Below are 19,651 nucleotides of genomic sequence, written 5' to 3' on the forward strand. Positions count from 1 at the left end.
GAATAGAATTCAATGGTTTAACATATATAATTAGGTGTCAATAAGGAGAAAAGATGAGGGATAGTTAAAGGAGAAAGGAAAAAAAAGATAAAGTGAAAAGAAATATGTAAGTAAAAATATATATTTATATATGTGGTAAGCGCTAGGATTCAAAAAAAAAAAATGAAGAGAAATAGGAAGAGAGCGAAAAAAAAAAGAAAAGGGATGAAATATAAACAAAAAAAAGGGCAAAAGTAAAGAGAACAAAACTATTTAAAGACATGTCTATAAAAAAAGCGATTAACATTAGTCTTAAATTATTCCATTTTCCTTGTAAACACTGTTGTTGTTGTTGAGTTCGGAGAGATGGCCAAGTGCAGCCGATGGGAAATAAGAGTTAGCCCCCATGCCTCCTCCCCCTCCACTACCTCCACCCGAGTTTGAGTTGGAGATCGAGGTCGGGGCAGAGTCCGGCACCTCTAGCCCAATCTCCTCGGCCAACTTTCGATAGGCAGGGGCCTGCACAACCCCCATCTTTTGCAGCACTTGCTCCACCGCAGAGCAGATCCATTTCTTCTCCTCTTCCTTCTCGCCGCACGATTGCTTCACTTGCACTATCACGCCAGCGCCCAGAAGAGGCTCCGAGAGCACCTCCTCCAACACGTTTGGATTCCCCAACAGCTCCTGCAGAACTTGCTCGCGAGGTTTCGGCTCCACGTGCTGATTCACCAGCTTGAGCACGGTGAGGGAGGCTAGCTTGTGGACGCAGAGTGGACCCATGTGCGGCACCAGCCGCGGAGCAAGCAGTCCGTATCGTCGTGGCAGGCCCGATGTGTCCAAGAGCCAAGTCAGCAGGAGGGTGCCGTTGGGATTGGTGGCCAGAAGGGGCGCACACTGCGCAATGGCAACGGCGACTTGACGCTGCTGCCGTTTATTCGCGTGGGGTGATTCCAAACAAGCCCGCATAGCCCTGGCCCCGAATCGTCCCTGTGCGATTTCCCAGAGGCACTCCGCCATCGCATCAAACACAAATTGATTGCGAGTCGAGCCATAGGGGAGCACACACTGCACAACGTAGTTGCCAAACTGGTCGAGAAGTAGCGCAGGGATGAAGGGGGCGAGGCGCGCACAGATAAGCGCAATCTGATCGGGATGCTGGCACTCTCCCATGATCTTCTGCGCGGCCCAGGTTCCATTCTTGTGTACGCCAATGGAGGCCAAGTGGGGCGCAATCATCTCAAGCATGCGCGAGCGCATTTCTTCCCCACACCGCTCAAACAGACGCTGGACAACCGTGTTCCCGATGTAGTCACTGCAAAGTTCCACGATTTCATCGAGGCACTCTTGTGCCACCACTTCAGCCTCCTCGGTCCCAACGGACTCGAGGTGCTTACGGAGCTCGCGGAGGCGGCCTGCCTCAAGCCGGCGCTTGGATTCCAATGCGGGCGGAATGGTGCTGATGTACTCGACGCTGCCCTCGCCCGAACCCTCCGCCATCTCGTTCTTGGCCTCCCCCACCAACTCCGCCAGCATCTCCGCCCGCTCCTTCCGTAGAACTTCTGGGCCCTGTCCCATCAGAGTGCGAACAAGCTCCGCATGATAGTCTTCCGCCTTGACCGTCCGCGACAAAACCTTGCTTCCCCCATTGATGCCAATTCCGTTCACGCCGCCGCCGTTTCCATTGGCTCCCTCCTCCGCCTTCGGAGGCTCCTTGGCAAAGCCCAGTCGCAACACGGTGCCGCTCACCCCAAACAAATCCTGGCCCATCATCATTTTGCGTGCCACCACGGCTTCCTCCACCGTCGCAAAATTGACAAATCCGCAGTTCTTGTGGGTCAACACGCGGGCGGATTCGACCGTCCCAAACGCCGAGAACACTTCACGCAGCAGTTCGGGCGGAGTCGTGGCGGGAATGTTTCCAATCCACAGAGCCCGCGTCGGCTGGCTGCTCTCCCCGTTGACACTGCCGTTGACACTTGGGCCAATCCCGGTTGGAGAGGAGGATTCGGTCGCCTTTCCAAACCCAACCCGCACAATGCAATGGCCAATGCGCGATCCCATCCGCAGCATAATCTCGTCCCGGGCGCGAAGCGCCTCTTCCACCGTGGAGAAGTTCACGAATCCACACTCCTTCTCCGGCAGAAGCTTGACGCCCTCCACGGTGCCAATCGAGGCAAACAATTGGTGGAGATCAGCGATGGATAGAGTGGGGTCCAAGTTACCGATCCATAGTGAGCGCGTGGGGATTTGAGACGGTGGACTGACGGGTGGAGGCGACAACGGCGCGAAGGTGAAGTCGGTCATGGAGTTCAGGTTGAGGGACGGGTTGGTGACGGGGGGAGAGGGCGAGGTAAAGACATCTGAGGTGGTCGTAGCAGCAGAGGACATGTGGTGCTGGTGGGGCGTCTGAATACCCCCACTCACATCTACCATGCCCACTCCACCGTTCACAAATAGATTCAGCAGCCCGCTTCCACTCAGATCTGACTCGTTCGATGATTCCTGATGAGAGTGTAAAGAAGTACGGTGGAAGCTCTGAGAAGCACTTGAATGGTGCTGAGGGGCATAAACTCCAGCCGTCATTAGGTCCCTTTCTGCAACTAGTCGGCTCGGGTGGGAAAGATAAGGGTCAGCGCCAGGCTGATCTAGCATCCCCACAGATATCGCCCTGGGGCGCAACATGTGCTGTTGGGACTGTTTCTGCTGCTGTTGCTGCTGCTGGAATTGATGCACTCCGCCGGCGAAAAATCCACTGGCGTTGATATTATCGACCGGGCCATACCCATCAGGTGATGAAGTGTACATCCCCCCACCTGCGCCCATACCGCTTCCACCACCACCGACTTGTATTCTGGCGACTGGAGTAGAAGTGGAAAACGAGCGCATTCGCTGAGCGTGCTGTTCCCCCATTCCCATTCCCATCCCAGCCCCGTCCGGGCCACCCGAAAACTGGAAATCAAGGGGCGGTTGTAGTCCCGGGCGATCCGCTCCGTGGTTCCGTGCCGTATGGTCATCGAGTCCCAATACCCCAAGCGTTCTGGCCACATCGTCGTTCATCATATCGTTTGGGGTTGCTGGAGATAGAACACCCGAGTTTCCATCCCCTATCCTTTCTACGGCAGCCCACGAGGCCGCTGTGAAAAGTGAAGTGCCGAAGGCTTTTGATAATGAAGACGGTGGAAGAGTTGCTGAACCCGAACGTAGCCGGTTGGCAATGGGCTGGAGTGGGGGTTTGCCGGCTAAACTACCTGAAGTGGGAGGGCCCATGTTAGAAGCGGGGGTTGGGGCGGAACGTAGGGTAGAATACATGCTGTTGGAGCGCGAGGGCATTGTGTCTGCGCGTGGGCGTCTTGCGAATCCCAAAAGAGAATCTTCACTCAGTTCCTCCAGCATCAATCCATTGTTTCCGTAGTTTGTGGCGTAAGAGGTGGGCATGGGGCGATTCATGTTATCGAGTGAGGATTTCCATAGGTTGGAGGCGGAATGACCTACCGAGGCGAATTAGTACAAAATAACGTGGAGAAATAGAGGTAGGGGAGCTCACCTGCATCCATTATGCTCTAAAAAGTATATTACAGATCGAATGATAAAGCTAACGTAGCAAAAGACAAGGCAAGAGGGAAAAAAAATGAGTGAAAATGAATCGCAAACTTAATGTAGCTCAACTCAATGAAATAAGAAGCACAATACGCAACGCCCCAGAAATGAAATAATAATAGGACAAGCCGCATTTGAGAATTAAAAAAAAAGATATGGCTGGCAACTTACCTTAGAATAGAGATAAGATAATAATTTCAGAGAATATGATTATAGGGGAGGTAATGCTAAAAGAGAATACTCTCAGTGATAAGGAATGAATGAGGGAAGAGAAGAAAGGGGGGGAAAATAGAGGCGTGCACTAATATATATATATGTATATGAATTAGACCGGCCTTGTCTCCTGATCCCTTGAGAATACAAATAGCTACAAGAAGAAAGTTAAGGAATAATACAATAGAAATAGATTAGAAAAACAAATGGGAGTTGATAGAATGATACTGTGGTGAATATTTTTTTTTCCAAGCGCAGAAACAAGAGAGAAGAGGGAAGAGACAAGGGAACCGACTCGAGACTTTTCGCCTTTTGGACTGTGTGACTACTTTGACTCGTTTGACGCAAAAAAAAAATTTTTTTTTATACCGCAATTTTTGCCAATATCCGCCTTCTTAATAACTCCCAGACCACCAACATTTCCAACCTATTGCTGGAACAATAGGGACAGTGACATCCACACTCCAAACGCAACTCTGTAGTACCAAAAGACTCGAAGAGCTGTCAATACTTCCGATTACCTAGACTCATCCTTCCTCATTTTCGTCTTCTCTTGGCTGTTTGCATTCCTGCTTCTCCCACTCCTTTCCATACATGATACGTGCAAGCAATATGCCTGTGGCGGCGCCGCTGCCAGACAGGGTAAAAATATCAAATTTGAAGTGGAGGAGGGGGTTTTCTCTACTCTAACATAGACATAGCATATTGCAGACTCTTATGAATACTGAAACTGAACAAAATAGAGCAATTGTTTCATTTGTATCTTTTCTTGCGAAATAAGGATATGTAATAGTTGACACGTGAGAACCGTCATGCTTGTTTAGAGCCGCGAAGCTTGCTCAAAACTCTCGGTTGGGATAGAGGCGTAGTGAACGTGAGAGGGACAGAGATATGTCCTCATGGTTAGAGAGGCGGGTCCTATCACAAGATGAAAAATGGTTGGCAATCCGAGAAGCCTCGAGTTCAGAGCAAGTGCGGTTGATTTGTCTTTCTTAGTTTTGCTCTCCATAAGGGAGCCATTGAGTAGGATTCTCATTTGTAATAGCAGCTATCCGAGCTAAAGCTAAGGGTATTGCTACAATCTTTCCGTGTGCGATGTTGGACAGGGGATTGGAAAGGAGGAGGGAGATATTGAGGGTCGAGCAAAACAGATGTTTTTAAAACCTGTTTGAAGTACTTATGCACGAGAGATGGTGGGGATACTTGAGATTTGTATTATCCGGGGGAGATATTCTATTTTAGGTTGGGTGATTCAGATTTATCGACCTTCGCCGCAAGTCTCTGCTGTTTCTCATTCCCTAAGTACCCGATGACGTGTCTCGACTCTCTGAATTCCGCTGAGCTCAAAAGGTGAAACCGACACACTTGGCTCAATTAGTGAGCGACATAGATTTTGAGGAAAGATCATGTCTTGGGCTGTTTCCGATAGCCAGTGGAAAATTGTAGGGCCTGATCACGCTGTCGAATATCAAACTAACTCCTCTAACTTCGATGGATCGGAAAATATCCATCTTTGTAATAGCATCGGAGAGGTTCAATGAGAAAGCGTCTCGGTAACAGTATATTCCAGGACAATGGAGGGAAGCAGAGTATGCGAAGAAGAAAGGAGAATATAAAAGAAACGCAGCATAACAATGGAGAAGGTAGAGGAAAAAAGAGACTGGAGAAAAGAAGAAAGAAACATTATAACTACAAGAAACCCAGAGAACATATACGTTATTTTGCACTACTTTTGAACTTTTTTTAACCACCCTCAACCCCAAAATCCAATCCTTTTTCACTACTGATCTAGTGTTTCCATCAACTGATCCACCCGCTCAATGACCTGGTGGATGTCCGGACGATTATTCGCCTCCGTCACGAGAATGGACTGCACGAGTGCTCGGAAATCGCGAGAGTATCGGTCCTCTTCTTCGCTCGTCGGGAATCGGAACTGACCGTTCAAGACGGCTAGAGCCATACTCCCGCCTTGCTCATTCATATTGGCTTCGAAGGGACTTTGGCCGTATGCCATTGCATACAGCGTGCATCCAAGAGACCAAATATCCACTTTCTCGTCGAGCTTACTTCCGGTTTTCACGTCAAATAGCTCCGGAGCACGATAAGGCATCGTGCAGTGCTCAGCGGCAAGGTCTTGCTGGGTCAAGGCCTCCTGTCGAGTGCGCACTTCGATGCGAGCGCGAGAGACGGAGCCGAAATCCATTAAAATGGGGGTTCCATCGTCAGCAATAAGGATGTTGCCCGGCTTAACGTCTCGATGCGCGTACGGAACCACCCCGCTTTCCCGATCTTCGTTTTCTCCATTCCCATTCAAGGAGGTGTTGAGGGGAGCGCCCTCGTTTGCTTCCGGCTCGGAGGTAAAGGGGACATCGGGGAGCTGGTAAGTGTGCAACGCGCGTACTGCATAGCAAACTCCACGGAAAATCCGCAGTATTTCGCGTTCGGAGTAGTGAGTTTTATTGACGAGATGGTTATTGATGGCATCCTGAATATTTCCTCTCTATAAAACAAAGTGGGCATCAATATAACAAGGAAAAAAAACCTATTAAACCATGGTGGGATGGCATACCTTAAAATAGGGCATAAAGATGTAGACGACTTTGCTGCCGTCTTTATCTTGTACCACACATGTGTCCAACACTCGAATAATATTCGGGTGGTTGAACATTCTATACATGTCAACCTCTTTCATCGCGGCTTTTAGACTATCAGTCCCAAATGGGCAGCGAATTTTTTTCAGTGCATACTGCCGACCGGTTGAAGCGTCCTGCACGAGATAGACGTAGGAAAAGCCCCTGGAGCCAATCAGCGTAGAAAATAAAGATTTAGGTATAGGATGAACGAATTAACCATGTGAGAAGAGACACATGAAAGAGCAAAGAGTTACCCTTCTCCTAGTAGTTTTAATATTCGGAAGGTCCGCCGATTGATGTTAAGGGTTGGGCTGGGAAAACAACATGCTGCAATAGAGAAAATGTCTTTCCAAGTCGATGGGTTAAGTATGTTCATCTTTCGTAGTGTTTATACAGTATAGGATGGCTATCCATTTAAGAGGAGCAGATGGCGTGGGATTTGTTTAGTTTTCCAACGTATTTTTTTTTGGAGTGGCCTATTGCACTTTTACCAACCTTGTCTTAAATAAGAAGATGAAGATGAGATGTGGAGTTACTCGATCTATTCCATCACCAAAAATCTTTTTAGAAAAAAACCTTTGAAGGAAGAGGCGCAGAAAATTTCTTGGTTGATCTTTATTTTTCAATTATCAGAATATTTATGTATGAAAAATAATTTAATAGTATAAGAAGAAAAAAAAATATCAATCAGATGAAGAAACCAAAAAAAGGCGTAAAAAGGATTCTCGACTATTTTTTTATTTTTATTTTTTTTAGCAGCTCACGCGTATTTGTATTACTATTGAGAAAGGGGATCATGAGCTGACAGAGTACCCATCTCGTAAGATTATAAAAAGAACTTACATAGTTCACACCTCTCAAATAATCACCCAGTTTCTCAACTACCACATTGGCTTCACCTGGTTGTACACCATCGGCGTAGACGCCCACTATGACTAGCTGTTTTGTTTTAACGCAGCAAGCTCCTGATGATCCCTATTAGAGTATGTAAAAGGGTAATTAATATCATCTCATCACGATCCCAAAATATAACTGGGAATATTTTTCATAAAAAAACCGGGATTAATATCAAAATCGCGAGATTACCTGTTTCAAATAAATGCTCTCGTCACTGCATCGAAGCGGAATGTACTTTTGCCCGCCAAGGTGAATTCCCGAGGCGTAAAATGGGGAGGGATCATTGAAGGCATTAATAAGGGCATCCACCTCATCTGGATTTAACTAATTTGAGAAATACATATTAAGATGGAGACAACCATTATTTATTATTGAAATTCCCACCTTAAATCCGCTGGATGTTGCGCATTCGCCTTTCTGGTGAGTATAGATAGCCGCTTTGGCAATCTTGTTAGAGCCGATCAAACTTTGGTCAATATAGGCTTGCCAAGACATTGTGTTAAGTAAAGTAAAAAAAAAAAGACCCAAGAAAATTGAAAAAAAAAGGAGAAAAGTTTGAACAGAAAAAAAGGACGATATAGGAGGGAACGCGGCTTGTTTAATGGGGCCAGGGTTGGGAGCGATAAATTTATTACGGATTTTGAGGATAAGAAGTTCTTAAACAAGCCCTAAAATCAGCTTGAATTCTAGGAACTTGGGAATGAATTCGCGAAAGGAACAAGGACAGTAGAGGCCATGGAAAATTACAATACAAAATTTTATTAAATAGAACATTAGTGGTACATAGTAATGTATGTAATGTATATAAAAATAGAGCTATTGTATTGACAGAACCGTATGGAAACTAGAGGTTATGAAATAAGGATGAAAAAATAAGTTAGAGAAATAGACGGGGTCAACCGTGACACTGATCAACAAATCACAGCATGTATATAGGAGAGCCCTAACACAAGTCAAGAGTGGGTCACAGGCCTTCAGGTCGATGCATTGCACCCTGACACCCTTCTTCCATATCTCCCGGTATAATATGCGGAGGAAACCTCATTCTCTCGGGGGTGTTGGGCTCCGCAAGAAGTTTTTCGAACCCGTACATCTTATCACTTTGGAGAAAGAGTTGAGATGGGTTGCGGGTATGCGTGGTAGGGATGGACGCAGTGAGGGAGCGGGTGTGGGGCTGCGAGCGGTAGTACACTGGAGCCGGCCCGTTGAACGCGACAAATCCTTTGTCAGTATGGTGCGTTGGAGATCGATTTTGTTCGGGTGGTATTTGGAGATGAGGGGGGAAAGCGGGGGGATTGATATCGAAGAAATCGTCTTCTATCACATCGACTGGCCCATTGAAGAGGGTGATGGAAGAAGCAGTGGTGGCGGAAGTAGTAGCGGTAGTGGCAGATTCTGTTGGCTGGCACCAGGCTTCGTCTAGTTCGCTCTTATGCGAAACCAGGGCCATGTCGTCGGATTGAGACGAGGGTCTACCCTGTAAGAAGGAACCTTCATGCTCCAATTTTTTTAACGAAAAGAACCCCTCAGCTGCCGTGGGCCATACCGGTTTCTGGTCGTCGAGCGATTCCGATGATGGGTGGGCGGCCCCGTGGTTAATCGCGGTGGGACTAGAAAATCCCCTATGGTAAGGCTCTAATTCCATGGGGTCCAATTCTTCCCGTCGCTCCGGATCCTCGTCCTCCACGTCCAAAACAGCATCAAGCTGGATATGGTAACGACTCAACAATTCTTCTATAATTCGTTTCAGTTCTTGGGTGCTTAGCCGACTGCGCTGGTGAGCCTCCACTAACCGTAACGATTTCGCTAAAAGTCTTGATGGGGATCTGGTCGTGGTCCCTTGTGGGCAACGCGGGGAGGTTGCCGCCGTCATGAGGTGAATACTGGCCGCGGTGGTAAGTGAAAAGAGCGCATTGTACAGCGACGGGTTCGCGCCATTTCCGGCCACCAACTCGGCAAGGTGTGTGATGAGGCTGGCGGCACTGTTACAGATGGCGTATGCTTCGTCGGTCTCACTGTTTTCTGAATAGTTATGGGAGAAGGAGGTGCGCTCGAGGGTGGGCCTTTTATCGGCATTATAGAGAGCTCTTAGATCTGGCATAGATTGGCTAGAGAAATGGCTGGTGTAATAGACCGTCGAGTCGTGGAGCTTCAGCAGAGGACGATAAAGCAAGATCTGCACCGTGAAATAGGAGATAAGCAAGAGGGCCTTTCTCGACGAGGAGATGGAAATGAACTCAGGGGTAAGCCGCAATTCGTGGGACACATCACCATACCACTTCGCTAGATTGGCCTCCAGCTCCTCGAACACATGCTTTGAAATTTGGTATTGGGGTAGATGATACAGGTGTCGAAGGATATCGCCGAGGATTTTTGATAGGCGAGTTTGGTACCTAAATATTTTCACGGAGCCGCTTCCAAAGCTGGATTCGGAAGAGGTAACCGCAGGTGAATGCAAAGGAGCCTCGGGCAAACATCTTGACTTCTCTAGTTCGCACAACTCTTCATCCTCTAGCTCCGGCAAGTCAGTGTCAATATACCATAGATCAACTATAACTGGCCGACTCGTAGAAGCGGAGAGCCACCGATCAAGGACAAAAAGTGTCCACGTAACTCGACGGCGTATCTCTCGAGCTACCACCAGTGACTCGCTCTGACGTTCCTGTTCTCCCTCAGCAAAAATCCCTTCCAGCTCAGCTAACGCACTATCCTCCGGTTCTCGGTATAAATTAAGCGTCACTGCCATTGAGTTGGCCATACTACATAATGCGTGGGCCTTGATAGGTCTCCCGATAAGATAGTCTCGAAAGCAGAGCAATAGCGCCGCTTGAATCATGCTCAAACTGGGCTTTGTTTCGTTGAAAATGGCTTCAGTTAAACTTTGCTTCGCTCGATGGTAGAAAGCTTCTCCTGGCGTTTGGGTCCCCACAGGAAAATGCGTCACTCGAACATCCTGAGTGTAGAGCGCTCCTACCGCATAGACTGCACAGAGCAGTAACGGATTGTGATATGGATCGCCCTTCCATTTCGTAAGGTAGAGCGGTTCAGGAAGCATGGGGATCATACACTGGAAATGGTGAAAATAACAGTACAACAAATTGTGCGATAAATCTTGGGGGATCAGGCGCTCAATTGGGGTAGATGCATTGAATGCGATATCAAACTGGTTCTGCGATCCATCGCCATGGGAATGCCCAGAATGGGTGAGGGGAGACGCGGATCGGAAGGTCATGTGGCTCACTCTCCGACATTCTGCACATGTGAGCTCCATGCCACAGTCGTTGCAACACGAAAAGGATGCTCCCCCTCTCTCCGTTTGGTGGGAGGGTGGACTGTGCTGATACTGCGGTTCAAACAATTTGAGGTGGCTAACACCTTGGACAAGTTTATCGAAGAGTTCATCTGTCGAAGAAAGGCTCGAGTTGCGACCCGGCATAGTGGATGGCAACTTTTCAAGCGGTATGGAGTCGTCGAAAATTGGTAGGTGGGTGCGAGTATGATGTAGAAAAGCCGGCTGTTGAGCGTGGACAACAGGGGCTTTAGCAAGTGGAGAGATAGGCGAGGAGGACGAAGAGTCTGACGGGTTGGCTATATGCTCTAAATTTTAGAGGCTATGAGCTCCTAAACACAAATCAAGACTAAAGTCCTATTTACCATAGATATTCAGAGGATTGAACGGCCGATTGTGTTGTTGAGCGTTCGAAGGATATAAATCGCCAGCATCTGTCACCAAATGAGCCAAGCCTTCTGCTCTCGCTGATGCCGGCGAGAGCCGAGAAGATTCAGCTTGAAGTTGCTGTTGGTGCGGTGTAGTTTTTGCATCACCATGCTCAGCAGATGTTGCCGTGGGTGCGAAATTCGAAGACGACGAGGCCGCCGTTGGTTTATTTTGACAGGGGGACTTGCCGTGGAATATGGGATAAGCTTTTGGCGGCCCCCGCTTCTTGGGCACATCGATATAGCTACACTGTAGATTCAGCGTCAAGCAGCGCCCGCATTTGGGATGGGTTCCGTCACATTTGACCTTCTTTTTGCGACAAGTGTCACAAGCGACAGTAACCTTGAGCCGCTTGTATTGGAATCGGTTCAATGCGAAAGTGGACATGAGATACGAGTACTCTCCTAGAGAACTTAATGGAGTTGCTCAAACTGGGAATTCGTACAAGTGATTGATACGAATGGAATAACAGGCTGGGTGCAAAATCCTGCAGAGGACAAGAAGGAGGGCTGCAAAGAATCCCAAAAACAGATAATTAGCAGTGGAGATGGATTACAATCAGGACGGAAATCAGAATAGAGAATTGGATAGAAGCAGAGGAAACTAGCTCAAAGTGGGTGATCAAGGGAATGCTGCGGGGGAGAGAGGTCAAGAGGGTGATGCGGTGGACAGAAGGCGGGATTAGCATACAATACGAGGAAGCAGAGCAATGGAGCCGAATGCAGGGAAGCTCTAAGCTACATTGGCATTTAGAACACTGTGGAATGGGGAAGGTCGAGGGATAGGTTATGAAGGAGCCGAATAATTTTAAGGGACTCCTCTCTCGACCTGTAAGGGGTGAAACACGCCGGTTGGCCGAGATCGAAGCATCGTGACAGAACTCTAACTCGGGAAATTCGATCATCCAAGGGGATGAGCCGCCGGCGCCCAATTGGCCCCGCGCCCCATCTCTGTTCGTTTGGATCGCAGGTTCCCATTGCAGCGGCCGGCTCACCAGACTCAGGTCTCTGCACCACATGCCCTGTTCCACCGGCTGTGTCTCCCGGCAACAGCCAGCTGCGGACGACTCATTACGTAATGGAGCACAATCGAGCAAAGCACACAGCAGAAATGGGCTTATCTCGGGGGTGATTTCATTCAGTTTGGGCAGGATGCCAGCTCCGCGTTCCGAGCCACAGCAGGCCCCTTGAGCCAGCCTCTCCGCGGCCGGTCGATCAACTCGGCTCGTCTAATGAAACGGGTGGATCGGCTCTGCTGTCGATCCGTCCTCAATCGGATGAGCACTAATTCCCCACAAAAGAGGATTCTATTTCATTAAGCGTATGCAGAATAGACTTAGAAAGCGATGGATGTCCAACGGGGATAATATAGAAATCCAATGGATGAAACCGCTATGCGGTAGCATGAAAGTGGAATAGCCCGAATATGATAATTAAATTATTAGTAAGGAGGGCAACCAATAGCTCCACCATACGCTATATGACACTTGTTGGCTATATTGATATATCTCGTTTGCAACCGACCCCCTCGACCAATTTTGCGTTAGAGGTGGTATTTAGACGAGCCGCTGCTCTGGTTATGGCTATTAATCATGATAAACCGAAATGTTTTTGCAATCAGAATAACAAAGTCAGTGCTGGATTATAAAAAAGGGGAATTGCACGGAATTTCATCACTGCGGAGACAGGCATACCCAGCCGGAGTGAGCAGCCTCCTCTCGAATCCGCATATCCACTCTGGAAAGAATCAATGGCGGATAAAAAATTGAAAAGGCTCCATTAGCCAACATAATATGGCATCCAAATGGAAAGGTATGAAACTAGATGTTATTGATAAAAATAAACTAAGGATCCAAAATAGTAACTGTAGCAGAGAGCACAAAATGATGCTCGCGTTTATTCAATGGAATCAATTTCCACAATCCACCAATCACTGCTTCTCTCCTTGCGCTTCCAAGCAGTTAGCCCAATCGATAAGACGTTCGAGGTGACAACTGCGAGGCAGCCGCTGGATTGTTGCTTTGACCAAATGATTATTCCAGATGATTTGGGTCGATACATCAATAGCCAAACGCCTTAAGCCACTTCATTATCGTCTATATCCTGCCATTCATATTCTCTATCTGAACTAGGATTCACTCAGCTCGACAGGATCGCTGCCTTCCCATGTCATCATTGCGTTGTCTAACTGTTTACGCATCATTTCCTCTCCCCGCGGAAAGGCCATTCAACTAATCTCTTTGAAATTGCTATGGCCACTTACAGTGTCAACTTGACCTAGTATGCGGGTGTATTGCGTTGCGAGCACAAGATTTTTGAGTGGTGTATCTAGTTAACCAATTTATCGTTCCGAGGTTCTTCTTCGCCACCTTGGATAAATTGAATTAAATATGAGAACAAATATAAAAAATGCGCTTAAAATAAAGTCCAGGGAGAATCGGTTAAGAGGAAAAAGAAGAATAAAAAACATGTACACAAACAAAAAGGTCCCGGCTTAGTCTAGTTAATTACAAAATAATTTATAAATACAGTATATTAGTTGCCGTTTAAGAGCGGTCTAATAGGGTCCTTCTCGACTGAGCCATCCAAAAGAGAGCCGCATCCAGAAGGCCCATACGCGTCAGGATGGTGGTTAGCCATTGGCTCATATGCGCGCTAAACCGCTCACGAAGCAGCGCCGCCATTAAAGCCCAGTAAAAGAGCCCATACCAACGCAGGGACAAGTGGAAACCACGCCGTGCCACGCCAACCACCTTACGTTGAACCTGGACCAGCGAATAGAGGACGGTGTGTGAGCGTAGGGGGAAATAATGGGAAACGTGGCGCATCTCCGGGGCAAGCTGTAGTGCCGTAGAGGGCCGGGAATCCTCGATCCTATAGTTGTTGTCGTCGTCATCAAGCTCGGAAAGGAGGTCGTAGTTTTCATCGTCGGCAAAAGGTGTATTTAGTACATGATGGTCATCCCCCCGAAGTTTTGCTTGTAGCTCGGACTGCTGCTCTTCTAGTTGGGCGAGTTGCAGTTTATCGAGCTCCAAAGATAATTGATCCGCCAGATATGCCGCTGAGCCTCGGCCTAAGCTACGTATCTGAAATGGATTGATTCGCGCAAATGCATGAGGATAGAGTGGAACCAGCACTGAGAGATGTGAGATTGGGCTGGACAGTTTTTGGATAACTAGCATATTAGAGGGCGATAGCTTAGGCGAGGCGAGCGGTGTCTGTAGAGGAGTGTAGAAGGGTGAAGAGAGCGGAGATTGCAGTGCATCGAAAAATTCCTCCCTAGACAGAGAGGAAAACGAGGAGGAGCGGCTTCGCGCAGGGGATGGTATGGGCGAGATCTCCGGTGAAGGTGCAAGAGCCGGCAGGAGTTTTCCAAAGGTTTGTAAAATCTCATTCGTCTCTGGATCGAACACATAGGCGTCTTTCCCACCAAATGCTGTCCCAAACCAAAGAAGGTGAGCACCACATCAAAATCGAACTAGTTTGCCATGAATTACCTGTTAGGAGACAAGATTCATCAATAAATTCGTCTAGTTCCTTGGCGCTAGGGAACATGATACGGCTCTTTGCCTCTTCTGGAAGCATCAATTTCACCATCTGCCAAACTCCCGAGTACATCCATCCAAAGTTAAGTACATAAACGGCACCCACGCAACTTGGAAAATGCGTATGAAAGAGGTCAAATATAAAGCTACCGAGCTCCATGTCCTATTTGAAGAGTGAGAATTCGAAGTAGGAAATGGGGCCATACAATCAGTACATACAGGAGCAAACACACCGCAGCCTTTCAAATCCACTATAGCGCTACAATGTATTGCTATTAGCTCGTCATCATCCAACTCCTCCTCTTCACTTTGGCTCTCCTCGCCGTCGATATCCTCTTCCCAACCATTTTCAACCTCCATTCCACGGTTATATTTCGATCTCCTGAGCCTTTCGTTCGTCCATGCCCAGGTAATTCGCCGCTGCAAATCGGCTGTAAACATAAAGTATTTTTTAAATGCCTCCACAGGCACCTCCCTCATAACCCGTTGATATAATTTTAGATCGACAATGCCCAATGGCCTGCCTAGTCTATCTTGGTTTCTGAAATAAAACAACCCATTCAATCTTGGATCAAGCTCCTCGTACTGAAGCAAGTCCAGCCCATTGTCCACGCGCCAGATCAGATTTTCATGCAGATTGGAGAGCGCACGCTCGGCATCGTAGTTGGCGCGCTTGTAAAATCGGAAAAGGGTAACGAGATCGGCGGTGTATGTGTGCAAACAGGTGAGGTGCTGCGGAGAGAGCCCTCGTTCTCGAGCAAGCTGAGTAGCGTAGTCGCGGAGCCGTGTTCGAAGGTAATTAAGCTCTAGGTGGCGACGGTGGTATTCAAGTGTATAGCTTCTAAGTTTATTGCGTGAATATTCCATTGGCGAAATCAGTTGGCTGTTAGAGAGCTACAGCGATCTGAACGGCTAAGGGTTGGGCTTTAGTTTAATTTGGCCGCTGGATCATGCATATACGACCAGCGAAAGCCAAAGGTAGTTAAAAAACATATAACTAAATCAAAATATTGGATGTTGACTGAGAGGGAAAGGCGTTTACTAAAAAATGTTTTGAGGGCAGGCAGATTTCAACTTTAACGGGATCGTTACAAATACAGTTACAAAACGAGACAACCAAACGGCACTATTAAAAATGCTACACTCTAAAGTGAAAGGCGGGGAAAAGCTAACAAAAGCAAAGCAAATTATATTCTCAAAGAGTGGAAATAAATAAAGGCCGATAAAAAGTCCAAAAGAGAATACCGTTCCATAAGGTCGCAAATATTACAAAAGAGATTAAGTTTCCATGCTAGCTAGGATCAAGATAATTTCTACGATGTTCCTCATCTTCTGGTTTTCCACCTGTCCCAAAGAGGGATTCCACTATAAAGTTCATCCCAATGAAACTCGAGGACCACATCCGCGTCTTGGATGAAAATGACTTTGCAGTTTCACCAGTACCATTTTCATCCCCGTTGCCAGTCGATTCCTCTGTCTGACTAGACACGCTCTGACCCAATTTGGTCGAAAAGAGACGACGCGTCGGAGCCCATAGAGGGCCAGTAGGCAGACGTAGCGAGGGATAGAGTCCTCTATCCGTGCCTTCGCTCGCTTCTACTCCACCGCCGTCACCCGACTCTTGTGGGTGGATACCTTCTCGTTCCGCCTCACCACCAGGGCGCTCTCCTGAATCTTGTGTGGAAATCCCTAGGCCAGTTCCGGCGGGCTGCTGCTCAGGAGTCGATCCAACCACGACCACAGGCGGAGCGGACACTTTTCTTGACTTTTCAATCATATTACTCAGGACCGCTGGTACCGCTAAACTAAGATGTCTCTGCTTCGTAGTTTGTGCCGCCTGGGCTTGGGCAGCTACAGCCGCAGCCTGCCGCTGTAGCTCATAGGATGTACGAATGGTGGCTTCGGACTTGATGCGATTCTCGTCCACCTTCGTGACATAGCTTAGCTGCACGTCGTTCATGGTCATACGCAGCTGGCCGATCTCATAAAGGAGGTTTCGCACCAGGCGAACCATCCCAGACAGCACAGGATCTTGGCACTCGTCCGATTTCGAGAACGGTGCTTGCGAATCGCTAGCCCCTTGCGATAAGGAATCCAGAGCGACATGGAAGCGTAGAGCAAGTGAATCCACGTCCTGCAACACGTTGTCAATCAGAGTGTTGCTTAATTGCGTGAGCCGATGGATATCAAATGAACGGTTTAGTCGACGGTTGAGCGAAAGAAGATTGGTGCTACGAAGTCTCTCTAGCAAGTGCTCTCCTAGTAAGGATAGCTGTTTGAAGGGCGATTCGTCTCCCTCGCATGCCAAGCCAGTCCAGCCTAACTGAGTGGCAGCAGCCTCCGCCACCGCAGCATCCGACGTCAAGATATCCTCCTCGCGTTCTCCGGGAGGTGAGGCAAGGGGCGAGGTAGCTGCATCCACTAGGAGCTTGGTAGTGGCGGTGGTTGCAGGTGATAAAGCAGAGTATAGGATTGGCTCCCCACCACGATATATATTGATGAGAGGCACGCTTTTCGATTTAGGCATACCGGGGGTAAATCCTGAGAACCTTGACTCGGATCCGGTAATAGTTGCAGGGCTTTGACTCTCAATGGACCGTTTCATCGATGACGGAGTACCTGGAAGGGGTGGACGAGTAGTTGCTGCTGCTTGGTTTCCCTCTTGTGTGTGATCCAATCTGCCCGATTGAAGAGACATTCGCCGTGAACGCGGCCTCTCAATCGCAGCCACGCTCTTCACCGTGGGGGTTGCATGTTCGTCGCCAATGCTCTCCAACTTGTGCTGCTCCAGCAATATCATATCCGTTAGTTTGGATTTGTCATCTATATTATCGATCTCGGCAACGACGGTGGTATCCTGTTGATACAACTCCGAGTTGTGTTGCTGTTGACGCTTATCTTCTGCCTCATGCTGCGGTCGGTATGCGGTATAATGATAGTGATGATAATAATGGTGGTGGTGATGTGTATGCACTATATGGCGACCATTAGTAGGGGTGCTGGGCCGCTCATGGTGTACATCTGCATCCCATGTCGTGCCTTGTACCCGGGAGGAGGATGCGGTTCTTCGAAGCAAATGCCTTTGCAACGTGGCGTCAGTCGGAGACGCCGCTGGAGAGCGAAACGAGGAAGATAACGGGCTAGCATGCATCATCCAGCTCTCGGATACAAAAGAGAGTCGCTCGGGAGTAGCAAAGCCTGCGCTCGGATTTGGTTTATTTGTTATTGAGGCGCTGCTATTAAAGCTAACATCCTGGTCGTTCATGGGGAAAAAGAAGCTGCTAGCATCGTCGATATCGGATTGTATATCCTCTTCGGCCAGGTTGAGATTGCCCTGCATTTCCTCTGCTCGGCTACGCCACTCGGCCAACTCGGTTCGCGTAGAGGCAAGGAGTTCGTTACATTCAACCAATTCGGACTGTAGTTTATTATTGGTCGTGGTAAGTTCTTTGATCAGCGATATCAAGTACGAGCTGGTTCTGTTTGTACTGGGGTCGACCGGTGACATATCTGGAGTAGTTAGCTATAATAGTAAAATGAGTTTTGTGTTTCGATTTACATCCCAACTTTGGACAAGCGAAATTAGCATAAACTACGGGATGATACTAACCCTTGAGATCTCATTTCGCAGTCTGTCGTTGGATTCTTTTAACCACTCTAACGAATCGAGCTGCTCCTTGGCAGATATATCATTCAGACGCTCTTGTTTAATTTTTTTGTGAGCGCTGGACAAAGAGTCTGCGTTGTTTGAAAGTCAATGTCATCCCTTTAATTATTAAAATAAAAAAAGAACACCTAAGAGTGAAAGTATACGTACCATAGCGTATTCGCAGTTTTTTGAGCTTCGACTCTAAAGCGGATTCATTCTTTCTCGCTGATGTAAGCTCTTGCTTAACATCTTCAAGCTAGTCGATTTATATGATGAGATTTCAATTTACAAAACGGGTGAAAATACTCCGTGCTAACCTTTGCTTTTAGAGATGCCTCTCGCTCAGCAGCCTGGTTTGATCGTATTTTGTATACTCGAAGCTTGTCAATTTCCATCTGCCTCGCATCAAGTTCACTTGTTAATTTTTTAACACGAATCTCTGTCTGCTGAAGCTCAAGGGAGATTCTCTTTAAATCCTGCAAATAAGATCCACCATAGGCATGGATATTAAACTCTATTATGTAATTAAGAGGGGAAGAGGCACCGTACCTGATCGGTTCGACTTTTAGCTCGAAGAGCATCATCACGTTGCTCCGATAATTCGCTACTCGAATGGGTCAGTTCTTCTGCAATCTGTTTCAGCGCCTCTATTTCGCTGACCTGGAAGATTGATATGAGGAAAATATCCGCAACAGCAGAGCAGTATCAGACTCACTTGCTTTCGGATGAGATCATCTTTATCTCCGATCTCCTTAAGTGTTATCTCATGACGATCCAGCAAACTCTGTCCAATTTCTAGAGGGAACAGTCAATGAAGTATTTCTCCCACAGCTAGTCTAAAGAATAGATTTGTATTACCTCCCGCAAGTCTTAGCTCATCTTCCAGAGAGCGCAGAATCTGGAGCCAGTGCTCTCGCATTCTACATGATGGGCGTCTACAGCAACAGTTGATGGCTGTGGTTGGAGAGCGCTGTGATGAGCCAGCAGATGATCCAAATGGCGATGGTGTAGAGTAAGATTTTTCGAGATGGAAATTATTCGCGCGAATGGGAGTGAAGGTTTCGGAGGCGCGGCGCATGAGCAGCGTGTCGCCAGACATATCATGTTCCCACCCTCCACTTCCAGCAGCTGTTGATGCCGCAGAGGGGGTGGTGGGTGTCTCTGACATTGTAGAGGGAACGAATATGTCCAATTCTGGGTTTGAAAAAGTCTTGTTAACGATGCTCCCAACAAAATTTTGATTTTCGGGTCTCGAATAGGGGACCTTAAATGCCTGGTCAGCGGATTGACTGCTGACATTTCAATACAACGGTGCTTTTTTATTTAAAGGGCATTTTTTTATGTTTCGCTTTCTGGCCCTTTCTCTCTCCTTATAGCTTTGCGAGGAAGCAGCCTGATCGGCTCCTATGTGATGTGGCAGG

The 19,651-nt window shown here is 47.7% G+C and overlaps 8 protein-coding genes across 8 annotated transcripts; 1 reads left to right on the forward strand and 7 right to left on the reverse strand.

Annotated features, from left to right (window-relative positions):
- Positions 1-291: 291 nt before the first annotated feature.
- Positions 292-3,533, reverse strand: VTP21DRAFT_9958 (uncharacterized protein; the record flags this gene model as incomplete). The annotated part of the gene is made up of 2 exons (XM_069400961.1): positions 292-3,467; positions 3,524-3,533. The coding sequence occupies 2 exons, from the start codon at positions 3,531-3,533 to the stop codon at positions 292-294; spliced, it is 3,186 nt and encodes a 1,061-aa protein (XP_069253684.1).
- A 1,793-nt stretch (positions 3,534-5,326) lies between these two features.
- VTP21DRAFT_9959 (uncharacterized protein) lies at positions 5,327-5,536 on the forward strand (the record flags this gene model as incomplete). Its single annotated transcript, XM_069400962.1, has 1 exon — positions 5,327-5,536. The coding sequence occupies one exon, from the start codon at positions 5,327-5,329 to the stop codon at positions 5,534-5,536; it is 210 nt and encodes a 69-aa protein (XP_069253685.1).
- A 33-nt stretch (positions 5,537-5,569) lies between these two features.
- Positions 5,570-6,798, reverse strand: VTP21DRAFT_9960 (uncharacterized protein; the record flags this gene model as incomplete). Its single annotated transcript, XM_069400964.1, has 3 exons — positions 5,570-6,289; positions 6,359-6,584; positions 6,677-6,798. The coding sequence occupies 3 exons, from the start codon at positions 6,796-6,798 to the stop codon at positions 5,570-5,572; spliced, it is 1,068 nt and encodes a 355-aa protein (XP_069253686.1).
- Positions 6,799-7,197: 399 nt separating this feature from the next.
- Positions 7,198-7,814, reverse strand: VTP21DRAFT_9961 (uncharacterized protein; the record flags this gene model as incomplete). Its single annotated transcript, XM_069400965.1, has 4 exons — positions 7,198-7,200; positions 7,266-7,397; positions 7,509-7,643; positions 7,704-7,814. 4 exons carry the CDS (start codon positions 7,812-7,814, stop codon positions 7,198-7,200), a joined length of 381 nt encoding a protein of 126 aa, XP_069253687.1.
- Positions 7,815-8,283: 469 nt separating this feature from the next.
- On the reverse strand, positions 8,284-11,424 carry VTP21DRAFT_9962 (uncharacterized protein; the record flags this gene model as incomplete). The annotated part of the gene is made up of 2 exons (XM_069400966.1): positions 8,284-10,916; positions 10,974-11,424. The coding sequence occupies 2 exons, from the start codon at positions 11,422-11,424 to the stop codon at positions 8,284-8,286; spliced, it is 3,084 nt and encodes a 1,027-aa protein (XP_069253688.1).
- Positions 11,425-11,572: 148 nt separating this feature from the next.
- On the reverse strand, positions 11,573-12,766 carry VTP21DRAFT_9963 (uncharacterized protein; the record flags this gene model as incomplete). Its single annotated transcript, XM_069400967.1, has 2 exons — positions 11,573-12,265; positions 12,731-12,766. 2 exons carry the CDS (start codon positions 12,764-12,766, stop codon positions 11,573-11,575), a joined length of 729 nt encoding a protein of 242 aa, XP_069253689.1.
- Positions 12,767-13,582: 816 nt separating this feature from the next.
- VTP21DRAFT_9964 (uncharacterized protein) lies at positions 13,583-15,448 on the reverse strand (the record flags this gene model as incomplete). Its single annotated transcript, XM_069400968.1, has 3 exons — positions 13,583-14,472; positions 14,534-14,744; positions 14,801-15,448. 3 exons carry the CDS (start codon positions 15,446-15,448, stop codon positions 13,583-13,585), a joined length of 1,749 nt encoding a protein of 582 aa, XP_069253690.1.
- Positions 15,449-15,872: 424 nt separating this feature from the next.
- On the reverse strand, positions 15,873-19,398 carry VTP21DRAFT_9965 (uncharacterized protein; the record flags this gene model as incomplete). The annotated part of the gene is made up of 7 exons (XM_069400969.1): positions 15,873-18,104; positions 18,192-18,319; positions 18,399-18,486; positions 18,548-18,706; positions 18,780-18,890; positions 18,946-19,025; positions 19,089-19,398. 7 exons carry the CDS (start codon positions 19,396-19,398, stop codon positions 15,873-15,875), a joined length of 3,108 nt encoding a protein of 1,035 aa, XP_069253691.1.
- Positions 19,399-19,651: the final 253 nt, after the last annotated feature.

Source organism: Calcarisporiella thermophila (genome assembly GCF_041956535.1).
Source record: "Calcarisporiella thermophila strain CBS 279.70 unplaced genomic scaffold VTP21scaffold_6, whole genome shotgun sequence".
In the NCBI taxonomy this organism is placed as follows: Eukaryota; Fungi; Calcarisporiellomycota; class Calcarisporiellomycetes; order Calcarisporiellales; family Calcarisporiellaceae; genus Calcarisporiella; species Calcarisporiella thermophila.